Genomic DNA, 26959 nt, shown 5'->3' on the forward strand with positions numbered 1-26959 from the left:
GAAGGAGTCTTGTCTGGAATAATGAGTTTTACCTTTTCTTTGTGGGAAATGGTTTTTAAAAACCACAGTCTTGGGGAACCTGGCTCAGTCAGGTTCAGTAAAGCATGTGACTCCTGATCTCAGGGTCAGTAAAGCATGTGACTCCTGATCTCAAGGTTGTGGGATCTACCCCCACACTGGGCAAGGAGACTACTTAAAAAATAATAACAAAATCTTAAAAACAACAACAACCGCCCCCCCAATCTGGACGTGATGTTCTCTTTATTACCAGATAGTTACTGCTTCTAATTTTGGGGGGGGGATTTTTTTGGTGGGGGATTGTTTAGTTTTTTAATGCAGAGAGATAGGAAATATTTTCTTAGGGGAAAAAATACATCATGAGTTATATTTATATATCTAATTCAACTCTAACATTGCAGAATTGTTACTTAAATTATTTAATATTACATATTTTCTCTTATGGTAAAAAAAAATCTTGGTACCTAATGATATTAATATAAATTCTTATCTATCATATAGCATACATGTCAAAGTTTTGAAATAATGACATTATTGTTATTATTTCTTATGACTCATATTTCTTTATGGCTTGGGTTTTTGACATTAGGATATATCCCAAGAGGAGTAAAGAGTCAAATACTATATTTTAAGTCACTTGAAAGAATTCTTTTTATGTGCAAGGTTATGTCACCAACTTGATATGCACTTAGGCTCCTTTGCTTCAGTTTGCTTTTAGCTTTTACACTGTTTTTTGTTGTTGTTGTTTTTTAATTTCCTTTCCTTCAATTTTTGCTTTTAATTTTTTAGTTTTTTTTTTAAGTAGGGCTCCATGCCCAACATGGGGCTTGAAGTCACCACCCTGAGAAAGAATAGCAACGCTCTACAGACTGAGCTAGCCAGGCACAGCTTGGCTTTTAATTATGTACAAATTTACTCGGTTCCTAAGTCAAAACTTTTTCAGTTATATTCAGTTTTAGTTTCATCACTATTCCCACCACTTTATTCCCTCCTTCCCCCTACAGGTAACCTTTTTAGGAATTCTTGTTTAGGGTTTATCCTTCCATTGCTTTAAGTTTCAGATGGGAGGTGCACGTGGTGTGATCTAATAAGCAAGACACTCCATCCAGTAGGAGGGAGAGATCCCCGAGCACAGGGAGCTTCAACTCTTTCCTCACTCGGGTATATGGAGTTGTCATGATGGGGGCGGGCATGGGGGGAGAGAGACACGCGCACACACACAAGGAGAGACAGAGAGAGGGAGGGCTGGGTCACAGAGATAGCAATATTTCTTCAAACTCTGAGGAATGGTGTTAAAACCAAAACAAAGAATCTACAATTATTTCAAGAATTTCCAAGTTAAAAAACAAAGCGTTAAGACATAGCAGGAGAGACAAGAGCGCCCTCTGTTGGCCGCTGGTGGACTGCACGTAATCTGTAGTAACCGGAAACTGCGGGCCCTGGTGCTTACTGGGTTAGCTTGAGTAAAGAAATGTACCCTTGGGGCGCACTAATCTCAGCTCAGGTCTAGAACTCTCAGAGTTGTGAGTTCAAGCCCTGAGTTGGGCTCTACATTGGGTGTGGTGATGACTTTAAAAAAAAAAAAAGTACCCTCAATTGACCAGGGGACCTGCAAAGCCCACAGCAAATTTACTCTGCTCTCTCCAGCCCTTGAGTCCTATAGACCCTGGGATATATGCTGACTCTAAATAGCTATGTTACCACATCTTGACAAGAAAGTCTTTATTTTCCTTCCTGCACTTATTTTCCTGGCATAGAAGAAAAAAGAAAGAAAGAAAGAAAAAGCAACAGCCCTGCTTTCTGTTGTCCCTTCCAAAAATAAGGTGGTATTGACACTGCCCTCTCCAGGTATATCCTTACACAGATTGTATGTCAGCGTGTGGGAACAATGTAAAACAGTGGGAAAAGGAGGCATGTTTTTGGCTTCCACCACTGACTAGCTGTATATCCTTGGGCAAGTTCCTTAACCTCTCTGAGTCCTGGTTTCCTTATCTGAAAAATAAGAATGATGGAGTCTAATTCACAGGCTGTTTCTGGGGGCTTATCTGAGTGGTATACACAATGGTTCTGATGTGGGATGTCAGTATGACCTTACATAATGGACCTCACTAAACAATAGCTCCTCCTACTGTCATTTCTTTTCTGTTTCACAGGAAATTTGTGAGAATCCACGATTTATCATTGGTGGAGCCAACAGAACTGACATCTGTCAAGGAGATCTAGGTAGGCAAGTTCCCTGGCGTCACTGGTCATTTTCCAGACAATCAAGGGGTGATTAGGTGTGGTCCCTTTACTGGAAGTAAAGGGACAATAAAGATGTGGTCCTTTGCAGGAAGTGAAGGGACAGTAATCTGGTTTGGGTCTTAAAGCATTTGGGAGAGAAGGTTTTTAGAACACTACTTCATGCCCATGTATCTGTGTGCCGGTGATGGCTTCATTTACTTTCTGTTCCTTCCACATCCCTCATCAGTTCTTTGTCATGTCATGGGAGATAGGCCTCCCGAGAGTCTCAAGGCCATCTGCACACCTCCCTCCACAAGAGAAAAGCCTTGCTTCTAACTGTACCCACTCCCTTAAAAGAGTGCTCTGAAACTATCTGCACACCAGGCACATCCCTGGAATCTGTATGGAAGCTGTTTGCCCACAGAAAGCACACCTGTGACCCAAACTCTTGTTGAAATTGCCCCAGCAGCACTACATATGAAAGGAGTCTCCACACAGATGACAGTTGTCACGGGGGTGCACGTCCAGTGTTCTGTCTCGGTGGTTAGCTTGGCTCTTCTTGAAGTAGTCTCTTCAGGGTGGACTGCAGGAAAGCTCTGTGAGGCAAAGTTGGAGACAACATCAACAGATATAGTTTACAACTTGAGGAGAAAGAGCATCCAAGACCCAGTGGAACAAATTTGGCTTATTTGGCCCCAGAAAGAGAGGTTGAAGAGGTTTTCATTATCTGGGTTCCTACACTTTGGGGAAGGCTGCCTATAGAGCCCTGGGCGAGCTCATAGTCTGGACCTTCTAAGAGAAACTGTTTCAAAGGGGAGGCTTGCTTCTTCTTGGCGGGGAGCAGCACAGGGTGGGGAGGAGGGCTTCTGACAGCTCTTGGTCTCCCCTCTGCCAGCTCAAGGATGCCATCACGTCCACACAGCAAAACAAGGGCCTTGCAGAACTTAAACCAGCCTCCCTAGAGGACATCTCTGTGACTGTCAGTGTACCAGGCATGCCCCCTGGATGCTCGCCCTCTCTCTCTCTCTCTCTCTCTCTCTCTCTCTCTCACACACACACACACACACACACACACACAGAGAGAGAGAGAGAGAGAGAAATGACTATATACCATATTCTCCCAGAAAGGAAGTTCAGGGAATAAGAGAATGTCCCCATCTCCTTCCACTGTGAGCAATATATTCGTGCCACCTATAAACTGGTTGCCAGGCAGCTGCCTAACAGACTTTCCTTCCAGTACCAGGGGGCTTGGCCGGTGGCCCTCAGATGCCCAGGCTCCACCCCAAGGGGGGAAATGCATTACCACTGCAAAGATTTCATACAGGTGTTAGGAAGAATGACCCAATGTTGAACTACTGCTCTGCCTTCCTTGAGCTCCAAAAAGGAAGTGAGCTTATATTACAGATGGAGGAATTGCCTACAACCTTCAGGCGAACCAGTCAAAAGTCAGAAGTTACCCTGACCAAATTGTCCAGGGACTGCTAGCCAGCTGCTCTGGGTGGACACCTCTGGAAGCAGGACAGTGAACACTAAGAGAACTCATTTGGCAGAGACATAGAAATGTCAGCTGGAATCCGGTCTTTCTCTTTCCTGGAGGTGACCTCTGCCCTGTGCTTGCCTGCAGGGGACTGCTGGTTTCTCGCAGCTATTGCTTGCCTGACCCTGAATGAGCGCCTGCTTTTCCGAGTCATACCCCATGATCAGAGTTTCACCGAGAACTACGCAGGGATCTTCCACTTCCAGGTGAGGGAACTGGAGTGTAGTTGAGAGGGCCAGCTGCCATCCACACACCCGCCGAAACCCCAGCACACACACACACGCCTGCGCCTCCTGGCCTTGACTTCCCAGCAGCTTCAGGAAAGTTTCCACCCACCCTCCCAGCCTTGGCTGTGGGCAGTGACCCCGTTAAGGCCTCAGGCCTTTTGAGGAAGCAGTTGTTTACTCTGCCCCCTAAGCCCATCACCCCTCCCACACCCCCACCTTCCGCTATGCCCCAGAAAGGCAGGAAGACATCCTGTTTGCTGGCCTGTGGATCTATTTTTGCCTCTCCAGCTGGCTGGCTGCTGTGTTGTTACTCACAGCCCTTCTCAAGTAGGTCCCTAAGATACTAGCATTGGGAATTTGTAGGTTCACAACGGGAAAGCCCTGCGCCCTGCCTGACTATGGCTCCTTTTCTTGTTGCCCGTGAAGGCAGGTCTGCATGAAGTCTTGCACTCACCTTTTCTAGGCCCTGGAAGGAAAGTCTCGTCGGTCTAGGCACAGGCTTCTGGTTCAGCCCATAAATGAGTCTTTCATTTCCAGACTCAATGAAACCACTGGAAATTTTCTAGATCCAGATTGTCCTATCAGTAGAGCCAAATCCTGGTGTTGACCCAGAACTGAAGTGAGTTCCACATGTTGGGATCTAGCAGAGTCTGGGGTTCTGAGGCATCAACCTGTTTCCAGCCCCAGAAGCTCCTAATGTCCCAGAACCAATCCAAAGCATTACTTGATGTTCCTCCTGATCTTATATGTCAGCACTGAAGACCTCAGAAAAGGCCTCTGTTCAGGTTCAGTCCTGCTGCCCCCCCACCCTCCCAGAGCATGGCTAAAGCAGCCAGGTCCCCATTTTTGTTTCCTTCCTGGGCCATCAAGCTGCCAGTTTCCCTCTGATATTTAAAAGGTCTTATGACTGAAGGGCCGTATATATAAAAACCAGGTAGATTTTTACTCTCTTTTCAATAAGGGAGAAAATGTCATTAAAGGAAATAAAACCCTATTTGGCCTTCTTCAGTTAAAACTGATTTGTTCAAGAAAGAACAACATCCAGGGACACCCGGGCGGCTCAGTCAGTTAAGTGGCCAACTCGATTTCGGCTCAGGTCATGATCTCAGGGCCGTGAGATCGAGTCCCGTGTCTTTGCGCTCAGCATGGAGTGTGCTTCAGATTCTCTTCCTCCCCCTCCAGCTCATGGTCTATCTCAAAGAAATAAATAAAACCTTAAAAGAAAAAACAAAACATCCAGAACTGGAATGATTAGACAATGTTCCTGTTATAGCCAGAGTATATTCTGGGGCACTTCCCTCTTCCCTGTCAATCTTTCTTCTTCAGCAGCAATTTCTACCTTGTGTGTCATCCCTTGATTGATCTATAATCAATACATCACCTTCACCTAGACCAGTAGTTCTGAACCCTGAGTGCACATTGAAGTCAGCTAAGATACCTAAACTATAATACGTAGACCCAGGAGAGCCGGAGAATGAAAATCTCAAGTCCTCAGATATGCACGGAGCACTTACCATTCCCAGGACTGGGCTGGACTGTGTGGAAGGGAGAAAGTGGTATGCACCCCACTTTCTGCTCTCAAGAATCTCACAGTCCAGTTAGAGAAGGATACACACACCCTAAACCCAAGAGTATGGACAAGCACCAAGAGGCCAAACAGAGGAAATGGGGCTGCTTGCCAAAGAGACTCAAGGGAATGTTGGAGTAGAGAAAAGTTTCCCAAAGGTGATCTGATGATGTGCCTCTGTCCTTGATGCTTTTGTGTAGTTCTGGCGCTACGGAGACTGGGTGGATGTGGTTATTGATGACTGCCTGCCAACTTACAACAACCAACTGGTTTTCACCAAATCCAACCACCGCAATGAATTCTGGAGTGCTCTGCTGGAGAAGGCTTATGCTAAGTAAGGCAATGCTCAAGGATGTGAGGTGGGACTAGAAGTGGGGATTGGGGCAGCTGTAAAATCCAGCCCAAACTCTTGTCACAAGAGGAGGCATTTGTGGTGTGTGTGTATGTGTTTGTGTGTGTTCAACTGTGACCCAGAGTCCGAGACGATCGGGTCCAGGCAGCAATGTCTATAACTAAACATGCTATATTTAAGGATAGAATGAAGTCATGTATAGAAGATCTTTGGATTCAGCCTCCTATCGTGAGCACTTTAATTCTGCCTTCCGAGTTAAAGGTTGGTGTTGCAAGTCTTGGATCTGAGCATTATATCTCTGAAGCTCATGTCCCACGGTTTGTCTTGGCTCAACCTCCTGATCTTGTAGTATATGAAAAAAGTCATGTTGCTCTCACCTTGGAAGCTCCACCCCAGCCATTACTAATGGATCTAATGGAACCCTTCCTTAGGGTTTAGAATGTGGTGGGAAGAGAACTACCAGGAAATGGGAATAGCTGGGTTCCAGTCCCAGTGCTTCCGGGTCTCTGGTGCCTTGGGTAAGCCACTTAGCCTTTGGAGCACAGTTTCTACAACGCAAAGAAAGGGAATCACAGTATCTATCCCATTAGCTTACAGAGTTATTGGGGAATTAGGCAAGAAGACAGCACAGGACCTGAGAGTAAAGTCCTGGTGGCATGGCTCCTGGGTCATGTCCCCTGAAATGCTGGGACCTGGGACTGGTCTTCATTCTCTCCCCAAGGCTTCACGGTTCCTATGAGGCTCTGAAAGGTGGGAACACTACGGAAGCCATGGAGGACTTCACAGGAGGGGTGACCGAGTTTTTTGAGATCAAGGATGCTCCCAGAGACATGTACAAGATCATGAAGAAAGCCATCGAGAGAGGCTCCCTCATGGGCTGCTCTATTGATGTAAGTTGGGGGTGTGGGGTGCAGGGTGGGGAGCAGCCAAGGTGCAGGAAGCCCCTCATGTGATGTAGAGTAGTGTAGGGCTTTCCTCTGGGATGCGGTAGATGTTTTGTTTTAGGAAGCAGGGATTGGCTCTCAACTTTGAAAATTTTTCAGGGAAGAAGTGTCTCTGGGGATTTTCACCAAAGAGATGGGGCAAAGACATTCCAAGCCCGGTACTTGAGGTAGAAATAGGTCCAGAGGCCTGTGTCAGCATGGGCCTCCTGTGGTTGGTGCTGCTCAGCCCCAGCCCGGCCCAATTAAGCTGACCACATACCTGTTCTGGACCAGAGCCCGCCATTCCGTAAGACAGCCTCCTAGTCACTGAGCTTTGGGACGTGGGCTTTGTGTTGTCACCTGGGAGAAGCTTGGTCAGCAGGCACCGTCTCAGTGCAGTGGAGTGGTGTGAGCCGAGACTGGGGCCAAGGGGAAGGAGATGGTAGACTGGCCAGGCCTCCTGGCCAGGAAAACACCTGCCCTGGGGCCTGCTTAGTGTGTAACAGTCTTGGCGCTTTCCATCGCTGAGGAAGGGACCCAAGCAGAATTCCTGAATTTCCTTCCTTTCCCCATAATCCAAATGGGTCCGAAAGCATGGGAAGATCAGCTAGCATTAAACACCCATCGATGAACATTTTCTTTGTGTATCACTTTTCTCCATCTTGTCTCCATTCACACCGTTTATCTCTCCTCTTTTCCTTGTCTGTCCCCTTCCTTCATTCTGTCTCCTTCCCTTTCTGTCGCCCTCCCTTGTTTGCTCTCGTTCCTTCTCCTGGACTGTCCCTGTCCCCACTGGGCCTCAGGATGGCACAAACATGACCTATGGAACCTCTCCTTCTGGACTGAAAATGGGGGATTTGATTGCACGGATGGTGAGGAATATGGATAACTCGCAGCTCAGGGACTCAGACCTCCTTCCCAGAGGCTCAGAGGACAGACCGACCCGGGTGTGTACACCTCCAATTGTCAGGACTGACCACCCCTCTGGCATGCATGACCGGGGCCTCCTGGTGTTAGACTCCCCTCAACAGACAGTGCCTTGCACACTGACCTCTGCATGGGCCTCCCAAGGGTCTGGGTTGGAATATCTTGCCCTCTCCAAGGCTCCTGAAGAAGGTGGGAGAAACCGGATTTGGAGGGAATATCTGTGGGAGCTCCTTCCTATCCTGTGGTCCTGGCAGTTTCTTTGATAACAAATTAACAAGTAGAAATACAAGAGAGACTTCACGTATTCTAAAATACTTCTCTTCTAATTCATTCATTTGTTCATTCAACACATATTTATTGAGCTCCTAGTGAGTGCCAGACACTCTTCTAGCAAACAAACAAAATAGTTTTTGTTCATTAGAACAGTCTCTTCCCTCATGGCGCTTATATTTGAGTACTTTTGGAATAACGCATGTTCACTGAAGAATGCTGACTGAGCCGTACAGAAAAGAACAGAGGAAAAATTAACCTACATTCTCTCCCATCTAAAGGTAGTAACTCTTAAGTATTTAGTAAACATCCCTCTAGGATTTTTCTTTGCATACAGTTCATCTAAATGTTTATTTTTAAAATCTCATAGTCTATGTACCTCTTTGCAGTTAGGCTTTGTTCAGTTAGCCTTATGTTCATAATGTGCCAGTATGAATTAAATTGTTATTGTGTCTCCTAAAACATTTTTTAGTGGCTGCATGGTATGCCAACATACCAATAGGTTATAGTTTATTAACCCAATACCCTATTATTAGAAAATGGGATTGTTTCCCTTTCTTGTATTGGTTGTTATTTTTTAAATTATTTTTATTAACACATAATGTATTATTTGTTTCAGGGGTACAGGTCTGTGAATCGCCAGGCTTACACACTTCACAGCACTCACCATAGCACATACCCTTCCCAATGTCCATAACCCAACCACCCTCTCCCTACCCTCCCACCCTCAGCAACCTTCAGTTTGTTTTGTGAGATTAAGAGTCTCTTATGGTTTTTGTCCCTCCCGATCCCATCTTGAATGCTATTGTGAACATCCTACGAGATACGTCTTTGTGTGTGTCGTGATGATCCTCTGGGACAGACTGCCGGTGGAAATGTGCATAAGTAATGCCAACGGAGTCGTTTCAAGTGGTGTCCCCGGTCTAGACGTGAGGGACGTGTGGATCTCCTGCCCTATCCCTTTCTGTTCAGTATGGTCTGGGTCACGTAAGGACTGAGATATGGAAGAGGCTAATTGCCAAAAAGCCCAGGGTCCATCCACAACCCCAAACTTGAAAAGGCTCATGATTTGCACAGTCCGGCATGGTTCCCAGAGCTCATGTAAAACCACAGAGAAATGGTCTAGGGCACCCTGGGCATTGGAGACCCTACCCTCTGCCAAGCATTCTTGGGGCTGCCCCTTGGGGATTTCTGAAAATGGAAGAGCTTCCCCTGCCTCCTTAGGCTGAGTCGTGTCTGAAGCAAGGACTTGCTTCTGGCCTCCAAATTCCCTCCCTGGATGCTGTGACTCTTGATTTCTTGAGTATGATGTTCTTGGTGGATCTGGAGGAAGTGAGGGGATATACAGAAAGGAGGTTGGACCTATATGTTTCATCTAACCTCTTTTCTTACTTCCTTTCTCTACTGGGAAGAGTCAGCTCTGGATGGGCTCACGGTAAGGGGAAGCCTGAGTCCAGGACAGCCTCCCTCTGTCCCTGTTTCTTCTTTTAAGACCCCAAGAGATCCAGAAACGAGGGGCAGGGATCGTCTCACCTACCTCGACATTGTCGCAGCCTCACATGGATCTGTGATGGTCAGAACAGACCTTTTCAGGGCAACCAGCTTGAGGGAAACCACTCTTCTGGGCTATGTCGTCTTGACTGTCTAAAAGGGCCAGCAGTGGTCCTCGCGTGGCCGGGAGGCCCCCTTTCAGAGCGTGGAGGAATCCTGTCCTCACAGAACCTGGAAAATTATCTCATGTGCGCTTTGTCTCAGAGGCGACAGAACTTCTGGCATCCAACCCCTGACACCTGTCTGGTTTTTGCTCCACAGACGATTGTTCCGGTTCAGTATGAAACAAGAATGGCGTGTGGGCTAGTCAAGGGCCATGCCTACTCGGTCACTGGGCTGGAGGAGGTGAGGCTGGCAGGGCAGGCGGGCTTGGGAGCCACTTGGGTCGCCTCCCAAAGTCAGGACTTAGCTACCTGAGCCCCTTCACCTCTGCAGGGTTGCCTCCTCTTGGGCGGGCGGGCAGGCGGAGTGGGGGGGTGGTTCTGCTCAAGGTCTGAGTCCAGAGCCTGTGGCTGGAGGGGGCCCCTGGAACTGTCAAGGTGGATCTTGCCACCAGGTGGTGCTCAAGTCATCTTTGCTTTCAGTGCTAAAGATGGCAGTTTTACCAACATTTCCAGGGAGCAAATAGAAATCACTTCGGTTTTATGGAATTGATTTCACAGGTTCCCGTGTTTCCTGTTCTCTGGGAGGTGAACAGTTACAATATCTTGCTCTTCCTAACACGTCTGGCTGGAGACAGGAAACTTGTCAGGACCACTGCACATAGCTGGGCAGGCTGTGCCCCATCCACAAGGATGGGCAGAGACGGGAGGAAGGGGCACTTTTTTTGAATTGGTCCACATATGGGGGCCATTTGTCTATAGCTCCTTGGCCTGCAAGGTGTATTTTTTTCCTAATTCAAACAAAGACACCTAGAGTGCTCGAGTGGCCCCACAATATTCACCATGCCCATTCTCCCCCAAAGCTCATAATGGCCAGGAAAATCACTTCTCAGCAGACAGTCAAGCCCTGACCTCTGCAGACTCAGTTCTAGGGTTCTGGCATTCCCCCTGCCATTCCACAGAGTCTCCTTGACCAGGACCTGGCAGGGCAGCCCCTGTACAGGATTCTCTCCCTAACCCCACCCTAGCTCTCAGGGCAAGACAGAAAACCTTCTTTCCAGGAAGGCCCAGACCAAGAGAGCCTTTTCTCTTTGTCCAAGGCCCTGTTCAAGGGGGAGAAAGTGAAGCTGGTGCGGCTCCGGAACCCCTGGGGCCAGGTGGAGTGGAACGGCTCGTGGAGTGATGGGTAGGTGAGGGGGGCCCGCAAAGCCTGGGGCCAGGCTTCGCTGAATACCGCACCATGAGAGTACAACAGATGCTTGGTCTAAAATTACCCTCAAAATTCATGATCTGCAGAGGAGAAGAGGGGACATGGGCTCCAGGGAAGGGCCCACAGAGGAGCGAGAGGGAGCTGGGGATCCAGAGACCCTACAGATGGCCACTGGCTGGAAATGCGTGGGGTAGGTCCAGTAGAAACAAAGTTTGAAGGCAGAGGTCTGGATTTCCCTTCTGTTTCCTTGACTGTAAAATGGGAACAGTGTTACCGCTCACGTGGTAAGCTGGAGAGTACCTAGCCAGTGCTAAGATTTCCTCTCCCTTGGTGTCCCCATAAAAAGTACACAGTGCCCCCAAACGAGCTTGCTAATTATCACCGAGAGGAACGAACTGGGTGAAGGAAAAATAACAAACACTGGAAAGTTATATGATGGCTCAAAAACATTTACAGAGCTTCTAGAGGGCACCAATCACTGGTTCCCAATTGCTTACACTGAGTGGGGGGTGGGGCAGCCCCTTGAGCTCTTTCATTCCCAAGAGGACATAGCAGGACTCAGTAGCTGTGCCTGTGCTCTTCAGCCCCTGGGCTTACCTCCACCCAGGGCGCCATCATTGATGATTCACTCAGCTCTACCTTCACTTAGCATCACTGAGCACTGGCTGGACAGCAGGCACAGGTCTGGGCACTGAGGCTGGCCCCTGAACAGGCAGCCTCCCCGGAGAGACTGGGATAATCTGCTGACTCTAGTCTTCTTACGGCCTCTTGCAGACACTGACCATGTTCCTTCCCTCAGCAGTGAAACAAATCTCCACTTCTTCTGTGCCAAATAGGTGGCAGGCCCCACGCTACTATCTGGGAACTTAGAAGTGAACAGGGAAACATAGGCCCTGCCCCTGTGAATGTCAAGTTCCAGTGGGAAGAACAAAACAACCACTAATAATGAAGATAAAGCTCCTGAAGATAAACCCGCCCCTCACCTAGTTTGGGTGGGATAGGGGAAGAGTAGAAAAAGGTTGTGGGAGAGATTGGCATGGGATCTGGGCTCTCTGGTCTGGGAAGGCCCGTGGTGCCCCATCAGCTGTCCACTGGCCCAGGCCACCCACCGGGACCCTCACTGTGTTCTCCAGCCCCATAGTTTGGTGTCCAGCCTTAACCCACATCCTACCAATGCCTCCATGCAGGGACTGCTGACAAGTGGGGCCCATCTCTGGATCACTCAAGGAGACCACGCTCCCTGCTCTGGGTCCCTCCTTCTGCTCTCTGGAACCTCCATTTTCCCTCGAGCATTCCCTGACCCCAAGCCCTTCCGCAATCCTTCACCTTGCCAAGGACAACCCGGTTTAGCTTTATTCTCCTCAGCATGCCTGAAACACAAATGCGCTTCATTTCCTCCCTCCTGGGGAGAGTGTGGAAGACCAGCCAGCCTTTAGAAACATGCAGCCAGGCTATTTCCTGGGGGGGTAGGAAAAAGGAAATGTTTACATGCTTGGTCTTTTTCTTAGAACTCACAGTTACTTATTAGAGGGCAGGTGCTGTTCTAAAACTTTTGCATGCATAATTTCATTCATTGCTCATTGGAGCCCTCTAAGTAGATGATAATACTCATTCCACTTTTGCAGTTGGGGAAACAGACGCTGAGAGGTTCAGTGACTTTCTCAAGGTTACACAGCTAGTACTGGTAATATTAAATGGAATCCTGGGGGACACTGGGGTGGCTTCGTCAGTAAAACGTCTGACTCTTGATCTCAGCTCAGGTTTTAATCTCAGAGTTGTGAGTTGAAGTCCCATATTGGGCTCCCTGACTACTTAAAAAAAAAAAAAAAAAAAAATCTAAACCCAAGTGGAATCCAGTCATTCTATGTCCAGAGATCAACTTTTTTAAAGTGTGAGGAGGGATTTAAAAGCAAAACAAAACAAAACAAAAAAACCACCTCAGGCCTCAGAAGGATCAAGCCCTTACAAACCCATTTAAGGTCTTATTCCTATGGATGGTGGGAAGCCATTATTGGGGTTTACACTGAAGGGATCAGATCAGATTTCCAATTTGATGCTTCATGCTTGCTACAATTAGAAGGTGAGCTACTCTTTCAGTTTTTTCATATTCTTCTTGCTACTCCTGTCCCAACCTACATCAGGCCTCTCCTTCTTCTTCCTTCCATAATTCCTCCATTTTTCCCTCCAGTTGGAAGGACTGGAGCTTTGTGGACAAAGACGAGAAGGCCCGTCTGCAGCACCAGGTCACTGAGGATGGAGAGTTCTGGTGAGTCCAGAACCCAGAGGGACTCCAAAGGGTAAGGGATGAGGTGGGGAGCTGATTTCTCAAACCTCAGTGCCTGGAAAGAGGCCATCAGACCTCAGCCCCCAGGAGATCTGGGCCCTATTCTCCTCCAGTCCGAGGCCCAGCAAGGATGGGGTTCTGCGAGGAGCCAGCCCAGTCACCGTGGTGACTGAGCCTGGGACCAGGCCAGCATCATGTGGCTCCTGCCTCGCCCGTGCCCCTCTGTGGTACATGCCACCCAGCCACTTGCTCCCTGGCCTTTGTGGAGCTGTCTTCTAGCCAAGGCATCTCTCCTTTGCTCACCCAGTGCCACGCTCACCCTCACTCTGATCGTTTCTAAGTGGCCCTCAACTCTCAGCTTAAAGGGAACTTTCTTCGGGATCTCCGTTTTGCTTGCTTCATTGTCTGTCCTTCCCTAAACTGTCTTTCTGCTGAGCCCAGTGCAGTGCTTGGGTCCAGTGCAGAGGGACACGGTTCCATTGGAGAACTGAATTGCTGCCAAGCTCTCCCACCAAGGACACAGAAGTCTGAATCATTACCGGAAGAGATGGTAGTATGGGGTGGAGACATGAGAGTGGATAGTGTTCACCCTAGAGAGGAGTGACAGGGTCCTCTCTGGCACCACGCCCAAGTTCGTCTGAATGGTCTGATCGTGCTTAGCTTGTCCCCGAGTCTTACCTTTCCCAGCCTTCCACACGGGCCTCTCTCTTCCAACCTCTCAGGATGTCCTATGACGATTTCATCTACCATTTCACAAAGCTGGAGATCTGCAACCTCACGGCTGATGCCCTGGAGTCCGACAAGTTGCAGACCTGGACGGTGTCTGTGAACGAGGGCCGCTGGGTGAGGGGCTGCTCTGCCGGAGGCTGCCGCAACTTCCCAGGTGGGAGAGGCTCGGGGTTGGGGGAGGGCTCCAGGAGGAACTGAGCCAGTACTATGTTCTGGGAGTATCTGATCTTATGAGACCCTCCCCATTTTACCAAGAAGGAAGCTGCCATGCCGAGGAGTGTGCAGTAGGGAGCTGGTAACAGCAGGACACCGTGTCAGGAGGGTGCTGCATTCGTAATGCTGAGGGTTGGAACTGAACCCAGAATTAGCCTCGGCTGCAAGGCTGCAAGCCAGAGCTGGGGAAAGCTGGAGCAAGTCCCAGTGGGGGATATCGAGGGCAGAGGGCAGATTCAGGGGACAGGATATTGGGAGGAGTCCCTGACGAGTGACTTCAAGTTTCTCAGTTTGGGGGAGCCCAAGGGAGGGTGTCAGTGTCACAGCATAGGAGACACAGGAGAAAAAATTGGACGTGTTGTTGGTTTTACGGTGGAGCTGGCTGTGGGCTTGTAGGGAGGGGAGTTGAGCTGGGGACCTGGGGACTTTGAGGCCCCTCTAGAATAGCCAGGTGAAGACATGCCGCAGAGAATTGGTTGCATGGATTAGAATGGTTCTTGGTGGTATGACTAGAAGTCAACATGTATCTGTGGAAGGATGGAAAGAAGGGAAGAGGAAGGAAGGAAGACAGGAGGAAGAGAGGAAGGGAAGGAGGGACGGAGGGAGTCTGGTGGAGATGGGGGCTGGGGCCTACATCGTCCTTACACAGGGACAGCCCAGGGGGTGCAGAACAGTGGGGTGGGAGAGAGGCCTGAGACCACAACCCAGGGGCCAACAGCATTTCAAGGGCGGGTGAGGAAAGGGAAGCCATCAGCAGAGAATGACAATCACAGCTCGGAGAGGGAGGAGGAGCCACACAGCCGAGCAGGGGGGCTCCATCTGCAGAAAGGGGTGGGCTACCCACTGCTCCCCCCACATCATTTGACAAATGCCTGAATCACTCCTTCTGTATTTATTGAGCAGTTAGGGGCAGGAGATCAGTAGGATCCCTCTGTCTTACTCCTCTTCCTGCCCGTTCTCCGAGAGGCACATCTGAATGCACATTTCCTTCCTGGGGGGCACAGACACTTTCTGGACCAACCCACAGTACCGTCTGAAGCTCCTGGAGGAGGACGATGACCCCGACGACTCGGAGGTGATCTGCAGCTTCCTGGTGGCCCTGATGCAGAAGAACCGGCGGAAGGACCGGAAGCTGGGGGCCAACCTCTTCACTATTGGCTTTGCCATCTACGAGGTGTGCAGTTCCTGACTGGCTTCCGCCCCAGACACTCCAGCCACTGACACACCGCCCCAAATACTCCACTCCACTCCTGGCCTCCAAGGCCAGGAGCAACACATCCCTTTGAGTGGAGGGTTTGGGGACTTCCCCAGTACTCAGTGTCCCCTCCCAGAACTCCTGGTATCAGGCCCACTTGTGTCAGAATCTCCTAGATAGTTGTCACAGGAGGAAAAAACCCGGGATGGAGGAGTGGAGTGGGGCTGGGGCTGGCCGGATCGGTGGTGGGAAATCAGGCTTCTGCATGCATTCCACAGTGGCTGGCTTTCCCTTCCCGTGTGCATTTCATCCCTGTGCAGATGTGAAATCCACAGAATCTGAGCAGCTTCTTTTTCTGTTTTTCCTCAAGGTCCCCAAAGAGGTATCGAAGCGGCAGCAGCCAGCAGTTGTGCACAGCGTTGCCTGGGGGTCCTGTGTCCGTCAGTGGCACATCGGGAAGCTTCCTGGTGGGGTTTGAGGGCAGGACTATGATAGGGGAGGGTCTTGCCTGTGTCACGAACTCCAGAGAGGGTGCATCAGGGTGATCTCCCGACTGTCACCGTCACGATGTGCCCTCTCCCCCACTAGAGACTGTCACACACATGCTCTCAGACATTTATATTCATATCTCACACACACACTTGCTCATACTCATACACATTCACACTTACAATTAATACACTGTCACACGGACGCATTCTGAGGGTGACTGCCCTCTTTGGGATGGAGGAATCACCTCCCTCAGACCCCAGCCAAGGCCCCTCCTGCCTCCTTGGGGTCCCTCCCCAGCCTGGAGGTGATTTGGAACTGACCAGCAGCAGTTCTGGTAAGTGGCAGAATGATAGACTTGACCTTCACTTCCAAATCACAACAGAAAAGGAGGAAGAAATGGGGTAGGAACTCCAGGGATGTGGAGCTATTTGAGGCATTAATCATGACTGTGAACTGGGTGACCAGAGCCAGGAAGAGACCCCTGGAGGGGGACTGTAAGCAGGACAGGGCATCCTTCTCAAGGAGCTCCATCCCTTGGCTCTTCTCTCCGTCAGATGCACGGGAACAAGCAACACCTGCAGAAGGATTTCTTCCTGTACAATGCCTCCAAGGCCAGGAGCAAGACCTACATTAACATGCGAGAGGTGTCTGAGCGCTTCCGCCTTCCTCCCAGCGAGTACGTCATTGTGCCCTCCACCTATGAGCCCCACCAGGAGGGAGAATTCATCCTCCGGGTCTTCTCCGAAAAGAGGAACCTCTCAGAGTGAGTCAGCCCCCTTTGCCCCACCTGTCCCTAAAAGCCCATGTAGCCCGTTCCAGAGATTGGAGGCATAGGGTGGCTAGACCGGTCCCCTCTAGGAGTCCTGGGATATGCTGACCAGCAGAACCCTGTTCCTCTGCTCCTGAGCCACTGGCCACATCTCCATCTCTGTCATCCCACAGTTATGTATTGAGCACCTACTGTGTTGCAGGCACTTTTCTTCTAGGCTCTGAGGATAGGGCAGTGAATTGAACAAAGAAATCCCGGCCCTCATGGAGCTTAACATTCTTAAGAGGAGACAACAAGACCTGGGGAAACATACATATATGTGTTAGAGGGAGATAAGTGATAAGAAGAAAGAAAGAGAGGGATGCTTGGGTGGCTCAGTCATTAAGCGTCTCCCTTTGGCTCAGGTCGTGATCCCAGGTCATGATCAGATCATGATCCCAGGGTCCTGCATTGGGCTCTCTGCTCAGCAGGATGCCTGCTTCTCCCTCTCCCTTCTTGTGTTCCCTCTTTCGTTGTGTCTCTCTCTGTCAAATAAATAAATAAAATTAAAAAAAAGAAGAAGAAGAAAGAGAGTAGGGAACAGGGATAGGAGGCATTGGGAGTGATGGAGCTCTTAGGTCACTTTTTGGTCACTGAAGATGAGTTCATAAAGCCCAAATCCTCTGAACTCTGCCCCAAAAGAAACACAAGGCATGAGTAGGTAGCTGGGCTTGGCTTTGGGATGCTCTGGGCAAAGCCAACAAGAACCCATGTGTGTGCCCTTGGCTACCGGGGATAGCGCCGACACAGGGCTGGTCCCCGTGGTGGGAGACATTAGTCCCTGCAGTTCCTTTGAGGTCAGTCCTGACTTGGCTCTGAGAAGTTGAGTGTCCTGAGCAAATCCTCTCTGTGCTTCCTGCCCACTCCTGGTGACTCTGACAGTCCCTCCCGTTTGTGTTTCTCACAGGGAAGTTGAAAACACCATCTCTGTGGACCGGCCAGTGGTGAGTGGTTTGGTTCTGATGTGTGAAAAGGCCCCGAGGGTCACATTCCCTGATCCAGGCAGGGGACAGAAGGGTGGTGGAGGGGAGAGGCGGTATTGGCAGAGGAAGATGGGCATCTGGGGCGTGCAGAGCAATTCTTCCATATTTCTGCAATTTCTGTTTGTCGTGACTAGAGTAACAGACCTCACGGTGCTGGGGCCATGCAGTCTGCCCAAGGGCTAGGAAGCACAGAAGAGGGTCCTGGAGGGGAGAAGCGATTTGAGCCGCCAGAGGGAGGGGGTCAAGGCCATCCATGGGAAGGGACAACAAGGCAACAGCAGTTGGCTTGGATTATAAGGGCCCATCTCAGATACAGAAAATACACACCAGCTCTGGAGTCAGAGTCAAAAGCTGGGTCCTCCACCTATCAGCTGGGTGATTGAGACAAGTTATATAACCCCTCAGTTCCCTACTTTGTAAAATAGAGATAACAGAGGTGCCTTGCAAGGCTTCTGTGAAGTGGGAATCAGTGAGATCATATATGTGAAGGGTCTGGCACAGCACAGGCTCCCACACGGTTGTTATTAGTCACATGCCTTGTATCTTATGAGGTACTTCTCCCATGCGTTAACCTCGCTTGACCCTTGCAAGATTTCTGAGATATAGTAAGGTTATTATTATCACTGGCATTAAAGTAAGGAAGAGGCTTACTTCCTTACTTCCCACTGAGCCTCTTCCAGCCAGAAGAGGCTCAGTGGGGTTAAATGGCTCCTTTGGGTTCCCAAAGCTCACAGGCGGCAGGGATGGAACTGACATCCAGATTCTTGGAGCCCAGACTCGGGCTCTTTCCCTGGTCACCACATGGAGACCTGCTCCCAGGGTTAGGAATCCCAGAGTTTCAAGCATAGAGTTGGCATATGTGCTGTCTCCTTGTATGAAGGAGTCTTGTGCCGACCTTGGGCCTTTGGGCCTGGTTTGTGCTCTGCGTGACTTGGGCCAATAAGGGGACAGCAAATGTCCCACCAAACTGTCTTCTGGGGAGTCACACTCACGGTTCTAATCCGCAAGACCCCAAGATCACAACCTGAACCAAAGGCAGACACTTAACCCGCTGAGCCACCCAGGCGCGCTATTCTTATCTTTTAAACACTAGTCATCCAAATAGTGTATTTACCAGGGGTTTCAAACTCAGGAGTGTATGGGAGCTGGCATGCCACCTGACTAAGGCAGGAAGGTGGGGGTTTGGATGTCCCCAAACAGGTATATTTTCCTGTAGTTCTCAACTGATTCTTAAGCTTCAGTGTTGGAGGGACAATGGGAGTGGTGGTGACCGCGGCATCTGGAAGGTGCAGACAACAGCTGCTCTCAGCTCCCCAGATTTTTGCCATAGCGGTAACCAGCACATGAAGCCTACCACACCTTCCAGTTTTATTTATTTTTTAAAGCCCCAAACCTAGATTTCCATATTAAGTCTCTATATTAAATATTTGCAACAACAACAACAACAACAGAAAAAAAAAAAAAACCCAAACTCTGTAAATCAGACAACATTCATTTTTAGGCCAATTTAGGTAAGCCACTTCTTTTGGTGTTTTAGTAACTAACTTCAATTAAAAATACAAATCATTAGCCAAAAGATCCCTTTCCTTGGCAGTGTCTAGGATAGGAATGGGCTATAAAAGCAGAGTGGCTGTTGGAGCAGCTGCCAGGCTCTGGACCCAGACACTTTTCCCCTCCCTTCAACTCCCAGGCCTCTTTTGGCTCTATGTAGCCCAGATTCCTGGACCCCGGAACCTCACCCCAAGCTGAGGACCAAGTCACAGGGAAGCCAAAAGGCACTGGGTTTTCTGGAAACTTGACTTTCACTTATTCGGCATTTATTGTTTCCTTTCCTTATGCAGAAAAAGAAAAAAACCAAGGTGGGTGTAACAGGGTGAGTGGGTAGACACAGAGTGTGTTTGTGCATGTGTGTGTGTGTGTGTGAACCTGCCTTCCTGGGCCCCCGTGTCAGGCACTCTTTCGGTTGCTTCGCATGGGTATACTCCGTCCCCACAACGACCCTGTGAGATTGGTACTGTTATTATCCCCACTTTCAGAGGAAGCCAAGATACAGACAGATGAACTGACTTGTCCCAGGCTGCAGAGCCAGCACTGGGAGCCAGGCCATCTGGCCCCAGAGTCCTCTGGGCACCACCAGGCCGACCTCTCCTATGAGGGAGGGAGAGGATGGCCAGCCAATGAAAATAGGCCTCTTGCAAAAACCCAAAGGAGCACCCCTTCTTTCTCAGAAGTGGATTTAGCTCTGCTAAGCACGACTTGATTCTTGGGGGGAATGGCAACGGCGGTTTCTCATGGTACGGTGAGATAGGTGTGTGAGGGTTTCCATGGAGACGTCTTGGGATGCCAGCCGCCTGCTCTGTAGATGGGGCTGCTCCTTCTCCCTCCTTCCTTTCCTCTGCCTGCTCCTCACTCCTCCTATTTTCTTGGCCTGCTGGGGTTGGGGTGGAAGAGGATACCCAGAGAGGCTAAGTCACTGCCGGCGCTCTTGTTCCAGGGGAAGCTCTTGTTCTAAGTCCCCTTCTAGACCTCCCATTCCAAGTGACCTCCCATTCCAAGCGCAGGCTCCTCTAAGCCAGCGGAACCAACGGACTCTGCATGCTCTGTCTAGGCAGCAGTGGGGTAGAGGGAAGAGATCTTCACCCTCATAATCCCAGAAGCTGGTTTGATGAGGAATGAGAACTACCTGGACAGCCTCCCCTCTTGGGAACTTGGGAGGCTGTGGTAGAGTCACCAGGGCCTCTAAGATCTCCTCCTAAGTATCCTGGTAATAAGCACTCTGCTGTAAGGACACCATTGCTGATGGTGACCATGTGTGCTAAGAGCAGCTCAGGGGCCTCAGAGCAAAGCTGTCATCTGGGACCGGGGTGGGGGGGCAGGCACTGTTTTCCTTGTGTGGTTTTAGAATTCAAGATTATAGTTGTCAAGCAATTCAAACTCCCTCCTACATCCCTGCTCCATTTACCCCGTAACCTTCCCATGGTCTCCAAGGTCTACCGTGATAGCTAACCCTTTCTGAATTTTGGGTTGACAACTCTGAGTGCCATCCAGAAATGACTGACCTTTGGGCATCCACAAGCCCATGAGGTAGTAGCCATAGGCCATCGGACAGGGTTCAGTGTTAGTGTTTATGGTGGTTCCCGGAAGGATTCAACGTAGAGGTCTTCTGAGTACTAATGCTGGTACAGACCAGAGCTGATATTAATCAAGTGCTTACCAGAGATTTGGCACTGTGCTGAGAGTAAAACATGCATTGCTTTCTGTCACAACAGTATCTACAAGGTAGCTGCTATCATCATTCCCTTTCTATAGCTATTTTACACGTATTCACAGAAGTGAAGAAGTTTGCCCAAGGACACACAGCTAATGAGTGGGGAAACTGGAATCCATGTCTGTCTGCTCCAGACCCAAGTTTCTTGCTGTCACCAATCTGGTTCAGGCTCCTTACATGCCAAGGCCTGTGTTATCCAGACCCACACTTGGGCCCAGAGATGTGTGCCTTAGCAAAGGTGGCCCATGGCCACCCCATGGCCACAGGCATACATTCCCCCTCCATCTGTGACCCATGCTTGCTCTAGGATCCCTGCAAGCATCAGTTGCTTGCACAAGACCTTTGGCTTGAAAGGCAGGGCAAGACAGGGGCTTTGGGGCCTGCTGGGAACCAAAGTTCTGGAAGCTTATTTCCACAGGTCTGCCCATGGGTGCTGTTCTAGATGCATAGCATGGAAAGGCAGATGGGGATTCAGAAACTGGTCAGAGACTCTGGTTTTCCCATTGCCTTCTTTTTTTTTTTTTTTAAAGATTTTATTTATTTTTCAGAGACAGAGGGAGAGAGCGTGAGCGAGCACAGGCAGACAGAGAGGCAGGCAGAGGCAGAGGGAGAAGCAGGCTCCCTGCCAAGCAAGGAGCCCGATGTGGGACTCGATCCCAGGACCCTGGGATCATGACCCGAGCCGAAGGCAGCTGCTTAACCAACTGAGCCACCCAGGCGTCCCTTCCCATTGCCTTCTGCACTGCAGCCATAAGCTCTGCCGGCTTAGCCTTCTTCTGGCTTCCCCTGTGGGGCGTATGTCTCCAGCCAGGATCTGCATAGCATGGTAGCTGCTCTCTACTCTTCTTGTGTCCTCTTCACTTGCATGAGCATGTCTCGAAAATATCCCTTATATTTGTGCGGCATCTTAAGTGTTTTGTGGTACAATTTTATATTCGGTATCTCCTGCCCCCTTCCCCCAAGAGCCCTATGGGAAAGTTCAAGCAGGTTTTGTCATCCATATGTATGGATGAGTAACCTGAGGCCAGAGAGGACATTTCCTGTGTGTGAGGGCAGGGCTGGACTTCCAGGTCAGTGTTCCGACCTCTCCCCCACTGACCATGCCACTAATCCGAGCCCTCTGTTCAGTCCTCTGCGGAGTGCTAGAGGTTCCTTGGAGGTGCCCCCCAGCTGCCATGGGTGATGTGGGTGTGCCGAGGGAAAAAAGCTCTACCCTCTTCATCGAGCAGAGCAGCTGGTTTTTAATGACTTCATATACACTGGGCTTCTGGGGAAATTTGATTTGAAAAGTATTTCCATTTCAAAAAAAAAGCCTACAAAATATTTGAAAATCCCTGCACTAGTTCACACTGCTTTGAGCATTCTTAGCAGTTTCACGTGTGCTAACGACCTTGTTTACCCCTCAGAGCTCCCACCATCGGGAGCTAAGGAACTGAGGTCCGAGACACGTAGCGTCTTTCCCCAAGTCCCAGACAGCTTGCTAGTGGCAGGGATGGAGCTTGGACTGAGGTTCAAGTGCTCCCAACTCTGCTCTTCTCTTCACTGGACAAAGCTGCTCCAGGAGGGGGGCTGTGTCCACGTGCCCGCTCAGCCTGTAATCCCTGCTTCCTTCCTGCCCCTTCCCCACTTCCCTCTTCTCTCCAGCCCATCATCTTCGTTTCGGACAGAGCAAACAGCAACAAGGAACTGGGTGTGGACCAGGAATCAGAGGAGGGCAAAGACAAAACGAGCCCTGATAAGCAAGAGAAATCCCCACAGGTTTTTGAGCACGTGGCATGAATGGGGTGGCCAGTACACACTGGGGTCCTCTGGATTGGAGGGGCTCTGGGGGGGTGTCCCTGTAACATCTGGAGGTTTAGATGTATCCCACTGATCTTTCCTCGCATCGAGTTTTCCTAAAATTGGGGGTGATGCTTAGGTGAATGTCTTGGGGGTTGGCAACCACGCCAAGCCAGTCCCCGGCCTGGGAGGGACAGGGTGAGTCTGCCCGCTGGAGCCCCCAGCCCGGACAGTGAAGGAAACGGGAGCCAAAGTCTGAGATGCAACCAGCTTGAGAGGGCCCAGGACAGAGCAACTCCTGCTTCCTGGTATCCTTGAACTCTTGACAGTGAGAGGATAGAGGACAGTGGCAGAAAAGGGGGTGGACCTCAGAAATGGAGGCCTGCAGAGCCCTGGGAAGGGTATTCTATTGAAGTGGGGAGAGGAGGGCATCTAAAGCTTAGAGGAAGTGGGGCTAAGGGACCAAAGCCCACAGACAAAGCCCCAGCCACATCCTCGATGCCGCAGTGTCCCTGCAGTGGAGTAGGGGACTTCACTCTGACGACGCAGGTGGCCGGAGGTACCCTGATGGTCTGGTCCCCTCTGTCCTTCTGGGACTCATCTGGTTGAGAAGGTCAAGCTGAAAATGGTGGGGAGGCTTTAGCTGGTGGGGGTGGGCGAGAGGGACACGGGGGCCTGTCCATACATCTGCATGGCTGCTGTAACCTCTCTGGCTAGCGTGTCTGGAAGGAAGGGTCACTGGGGCCTAGAGGAGTCTCACTCTAGCTCACTAGGCTCGGCTCAGGGAGAAAAGCCTTTGTGCTGTACCTGGCTCCTGCAGCCACCTAGGGCTAGGAAGGCACCCTGGCTCCTTCGGCCCTTCATGAGTCTGCCCATCTCCCGGATCACTGGAAACCAGTTTTCCTTTATGCTTCCACAGCCCCGGCCTGGCAACACTGACCAAGAGAGTGAGGAGCAGCTGCAATTCCGGAACATTTTCAGGCAGATAGCAGGCGATGTGAGTACCACCGGTCCTGACTCCTCTCCTCAACTAACTGCTCAAATGACCGTTATCTCACTATTGTTCAGGAGGGGTCGTATGGCTTTTGGTGGAAGCAGGGGCTACGTATGGGTAGCACAGAAGTCCACCAGTCAGGTCCGAGACCACCATCTGCTGGGGTGGCTTGGAGGCCTTCCTACCCTGAGCTGCCCAGTGCAGTCTGGACGCGGAGGGTGCCGTGTCTTCCTTGGAAAAGTCCCTGCTTCCCATGACGGCGTGGTAGTGACAGAGACCTTACACACACGGACAGCTGGCTCTTGTTTTGCAAACCACGTGCTCCATCAGGAGCTGTCCTCTAGAACGGTTATTCTCTACTCCCTTCCTCCTCAGGACATGGAGGTCTGTGCAGATGAGCTCAAGAATATCCTTAACACAGTGGTGAACAAACGTGAGTGGCTCACGCTGTGTGTGGAGGCGGGCAGGCAGGAGTGGGAGGTCCAGTTACCTGAAGAAAGCTCCTCACTCTTCTCCCTACCTCCCAGATAAGGACCTGAAGACACAAGGGTTCACGCTGGAGTCCTGCCGTAGCATGATTGCTCTCATGGATGTATCCTTCCGGCCACCCTTCCCAACCACGCTTCTCTGTCATCAGCCCCTGTGCAGCCACGGGGGCCAAGGCAATGGGGGGTGCCCAGTCAAAAAGGCCCAAATCCGTGCCTAAGGGAGGATTTGAGGCCTAGGCTACTAGTCTGAAGGGGGCTGTTGGACGAGGCACAGTTGGGCAGGGCACTGCCCTCACCTCAGGCCTGGGTTTCTGCCTAAGACCTGGCCCAAGCCAAAATGGTCCTGAGGAGACTTGTCCCCTGGGTTTTAGAGCAGACACGAACTCTGACTGCAGAGGTGAGGAAGGGAGGGTTAAATACCAGGACAGGGCAAGGGGAGGCTACCTAGGGCAGAGCCTTCCTGTGAGGAAGTTGCAGGGACCCCTTCTCCTGGTCCAGGGGGATCTCGCTATGTGTGCCCTGTAGCCCTGACCTCCTTCCTCCAGACAGACGGCTCTGGGAGGCTGAACTTGCAAGAGTTCCATCACCTCTGGAAGAAGATTAAAGCCTGGCAGGTAAGAAGAGAAGGAAGCATGGGAGTGAAGGAGTTGGGGGTGCTAATTCAGTGTTTTACTGTGTGACCTCTGTCCACAAATTTTCAATTGCCAGAAAATTTTCAAACACTATGACACAGACCATTCTGGCACCATCAACAGCTATGAGATGCGAAACGCAGTCAATGATGCAGGTGCTGGGGAAAGCAGTGGCTGTTGGGGGCAGGGACGAGGGCTGGTGGAACCAGAGGATTGCGGGGGGCGGGGGGAGGAAGGAGTGTTTCTGGGTGACACAGGGTGGCTGTGAGGCAGGGAACAGGACAGAATGCAGGCAAGGACTCAGACTACTTCCTCCTCCCCCACCCCGCCCTCCACAGGCTTCCACCTCAACAGCCAGCTCTACGACATCATTACCATGCGCTACGCAGACAAGCACATGAACATCGACTTCGACAGCTTTATCTGCTGCTTCGTCAGGCTGGAGGGCATGTTCAGTAAGTGGGGGGCCGCCCTTTCGCGCTATGGGGCCAGACGGCTGCAGCGGTAGGAATCTCGGCCTGACCACCTTCCAGTCTCCTCTTTCCAAGCTGAACAAAGGCAAAGGCCCGCTTTAAGCTCAGAATGGGCTGGTGAAGGGAGGGTGATTGTGGATACCCTGCCTGGCACGGTTTTGTGCCAAAGGACACCACTTAGTACACGGTCCTCTGAAGAAAAGTCACAACAGTGGAGGGGAAGTGAGTCTGTAACTCGCCTCTGGCCTGTGTGTTCTTCCCACAGGAGCTTTTAATGCATTTGACAAGGATGGAGATGGTATCATCAAACTCAACGTTCTAGAGGTAAAGCGTAATAGAAGCAGTCGATTTACCCTGTTCTTAAAATTCCAGGTGGGAAGCCAGTGAGGCCGACTGGGGCCGGTGTGCTCCTCACTTCCAAATGCTGGGGGAGGTATGGGCTAGGAAAGGAGCAGAAAGGCAAGCTTATAGGGAATGGGTACTGGGGGGAAGGCTCCAAAGGGCTCTCAGATTGTAAAGGGCTTTTTTGCTGGAAAACATACCTTCCTAGTAGAGAAAGGGGAGCAGGCCCTAAACCGCTTCTTAGAAAATCTTCCCGGGACTGGGCATGCTGGGACTGTCCCTTTCCCACCTCCCCCATCAGACCCTTAGGGTTGGGCTCGCTTTCCTTGGCTGCACTCTGATCTCGGGACTTAACTCTTTCAGTGGCTGCAGCTCACCATGTATGCCTGAACTGAGCTGGCCTCGTCCAGGGCCGTACAGATCACTCAGGATTGCCATTTCATCCAATATATCTAGAGCCACTTACCTCAAAGGACACAGTAGCTGTGCCCCACCCTGCCCCGCAGCAAGCCTCCATGTGCCTCATCGGTCTTATTCCTCCTCTACTTCGCTCCCCACTCAGCCTCAGGGCATCTGTCCATCTGTCACACCCACATCTACCCTTCAGTTAAGGAATGAGAGAGCACAATTTTGTCCCTTCACCACATACATGGAGCCAAGTGTCTGTCTGCTTCAGCTCGTGGGAGCCCAGCTGAGAGGTTTGCTCAGGATCTGAGTGGCCTCAGCTGTGAAGCAAATGCTCTCCTTAGCTTGCCCTAGGTTGTTCACAGAAGCATCCGGCAGTGGCCCTCCACGCTTCCTGTGCTAGCCTCCTCCATTGCCTTCAAGTTCTCCCACCCACGGGACAGTAACCCAACAAGCACTTGGTTCTGTCTCATCGTTTCAGGAGGGGCCTGCCCCAGCATAAACAAGCTCAGTGGAAGAGGGCTGGGTACTTCGGGGTGTCTGACCCATAAGTTCAGTTGTATTCTGAAGAAAGAGTTGATCTAAATAAAGGCATGTGTATGGCTGGTTCAGTTGTGTTTTGTCTTTTCACATTCAGAGTATCAGCCAGAGCAGGGCAGGGTAGCTTCCAGTGTTACAGTCATACTGTCAGACAGAGAGCCCAAGTTTCAGAAGACAACAAAAGACACCTGTGCACACACAAACAGAACCTGGACCCCCTGGTAACCGTGTCAATTGGTATTTCTTAAACATGGGAATCACTCCAGCACGTCTCAAGATCAACAAGGAAAGGAAAGGGAAGAGCTGTTGGTGTATCGAGTATCAAGAATAAATGGGTCGCCCTGACACCAGAGGGGCCAGTCACCTGAGTGTAATAGAACAGAGGTGTATGCATGGGTTTTGTCTCTGAGGAGTGTCAGGTATACGAC

At 50.5% G+C, this 26959-nt stretch overlaps 1 protein-coding gene across 3 annotated transcripts in view; it reads left to right on the forward strand.

The window, feature by feature from the left end:
• CAPN3 (calpain 3) overlaps window positions 1–26596 on the forward strand; it is a 49955-nt gene extending 23359 nt beyond the window's left edge. The window contains exons 2-24 of one of the 3 annotated variants that reach the window (XM_032343433.1): window positions 2172–2241; window positions 3866–3984; window positions 5773–5906; window positions 6646–6814; window positions 7651–7794; window positions 9857–9940; window positions 10797–10882; window positions 13095–13172; window positions 13913–14073; window positions 15137–15306; window positions 15698–15709; window positions 16374–16582; window positions 17535–17571; window positions 19452–19469; window positions 22523–22636; window positions 23577–23654; window positions 24027–24084; window positions 24179–24243; window positions 24685–24753; window positions 24848–24926; window positions 25110–25226; window positions 25510–25568; window positions 25950–26596. In XM_032343433.1, the coding sequence (XP_032199324.1) occupies window positions 2172–2241; window positions 3866–3984; window positions 5773–5906; window positions 6646–6814; window positions 7651–7794; window positions 9857–9940; window positions 10797–10882; window positions 13095–13172; window positions 13913–14073; window positions 15137–15306; window positions 15698–15709; window positions 16374–16582; window positions 17535–17571; window positions 19452–19469; window positions 22523–22636; window positions 23577–23654; window positions 24027–24084; window positions 24179–24243; window positions 24685–24753; window positions 24848–24926; window positions 25110–25226; window positions 25510–25568; window positions 25950–25976 (2157 nt within the window). In that variant the 3' untranslated portion in view covers window positions 25977–26596. The remainder of the gene's footprint in view (window positions 1–2171; window positions 2242–3865; window positions 3985–5772; window positions 5907–6645; window positions 6815–7650; window positions 7795–9856; window positions 9941–10796; window positions 10883–13094; window positions 13173–13912; window positions 14074–15136; window positions 15307–15697; window positions 15710–16373; window positions 16583–17534; window positions 17572–19451; window positions 19470–22522; window positions 22637–23576; window positions 23655–24026; window positions 24085–24178; window positions 24244–24684; window positions 24754–24847; window positions 24927–25109; window positions 25227–25509; window positions 25569–25949) is intronic. The other 2 variants (XM_032343435.1, XM_032343434.1) reach the window with 2 other exon arrangements.
• Window positions 26597–26959: the final 363 nt, after the last annotated feature.

This window comes from Mustela erminea, chromosome 5 (genome assembly GCF_009829155.1).
Source record: "Mustela erminea isolate mMusErm1 chromosome 5, mMusErm1.Pri, whole genome shotgun sequence".
Classification (NCBI taxonomy): Eukaryota; Metazoa; Chordata; class Mammalia; order Carnivora; family Mustelidae; genus Mustela; species Mustela erminea.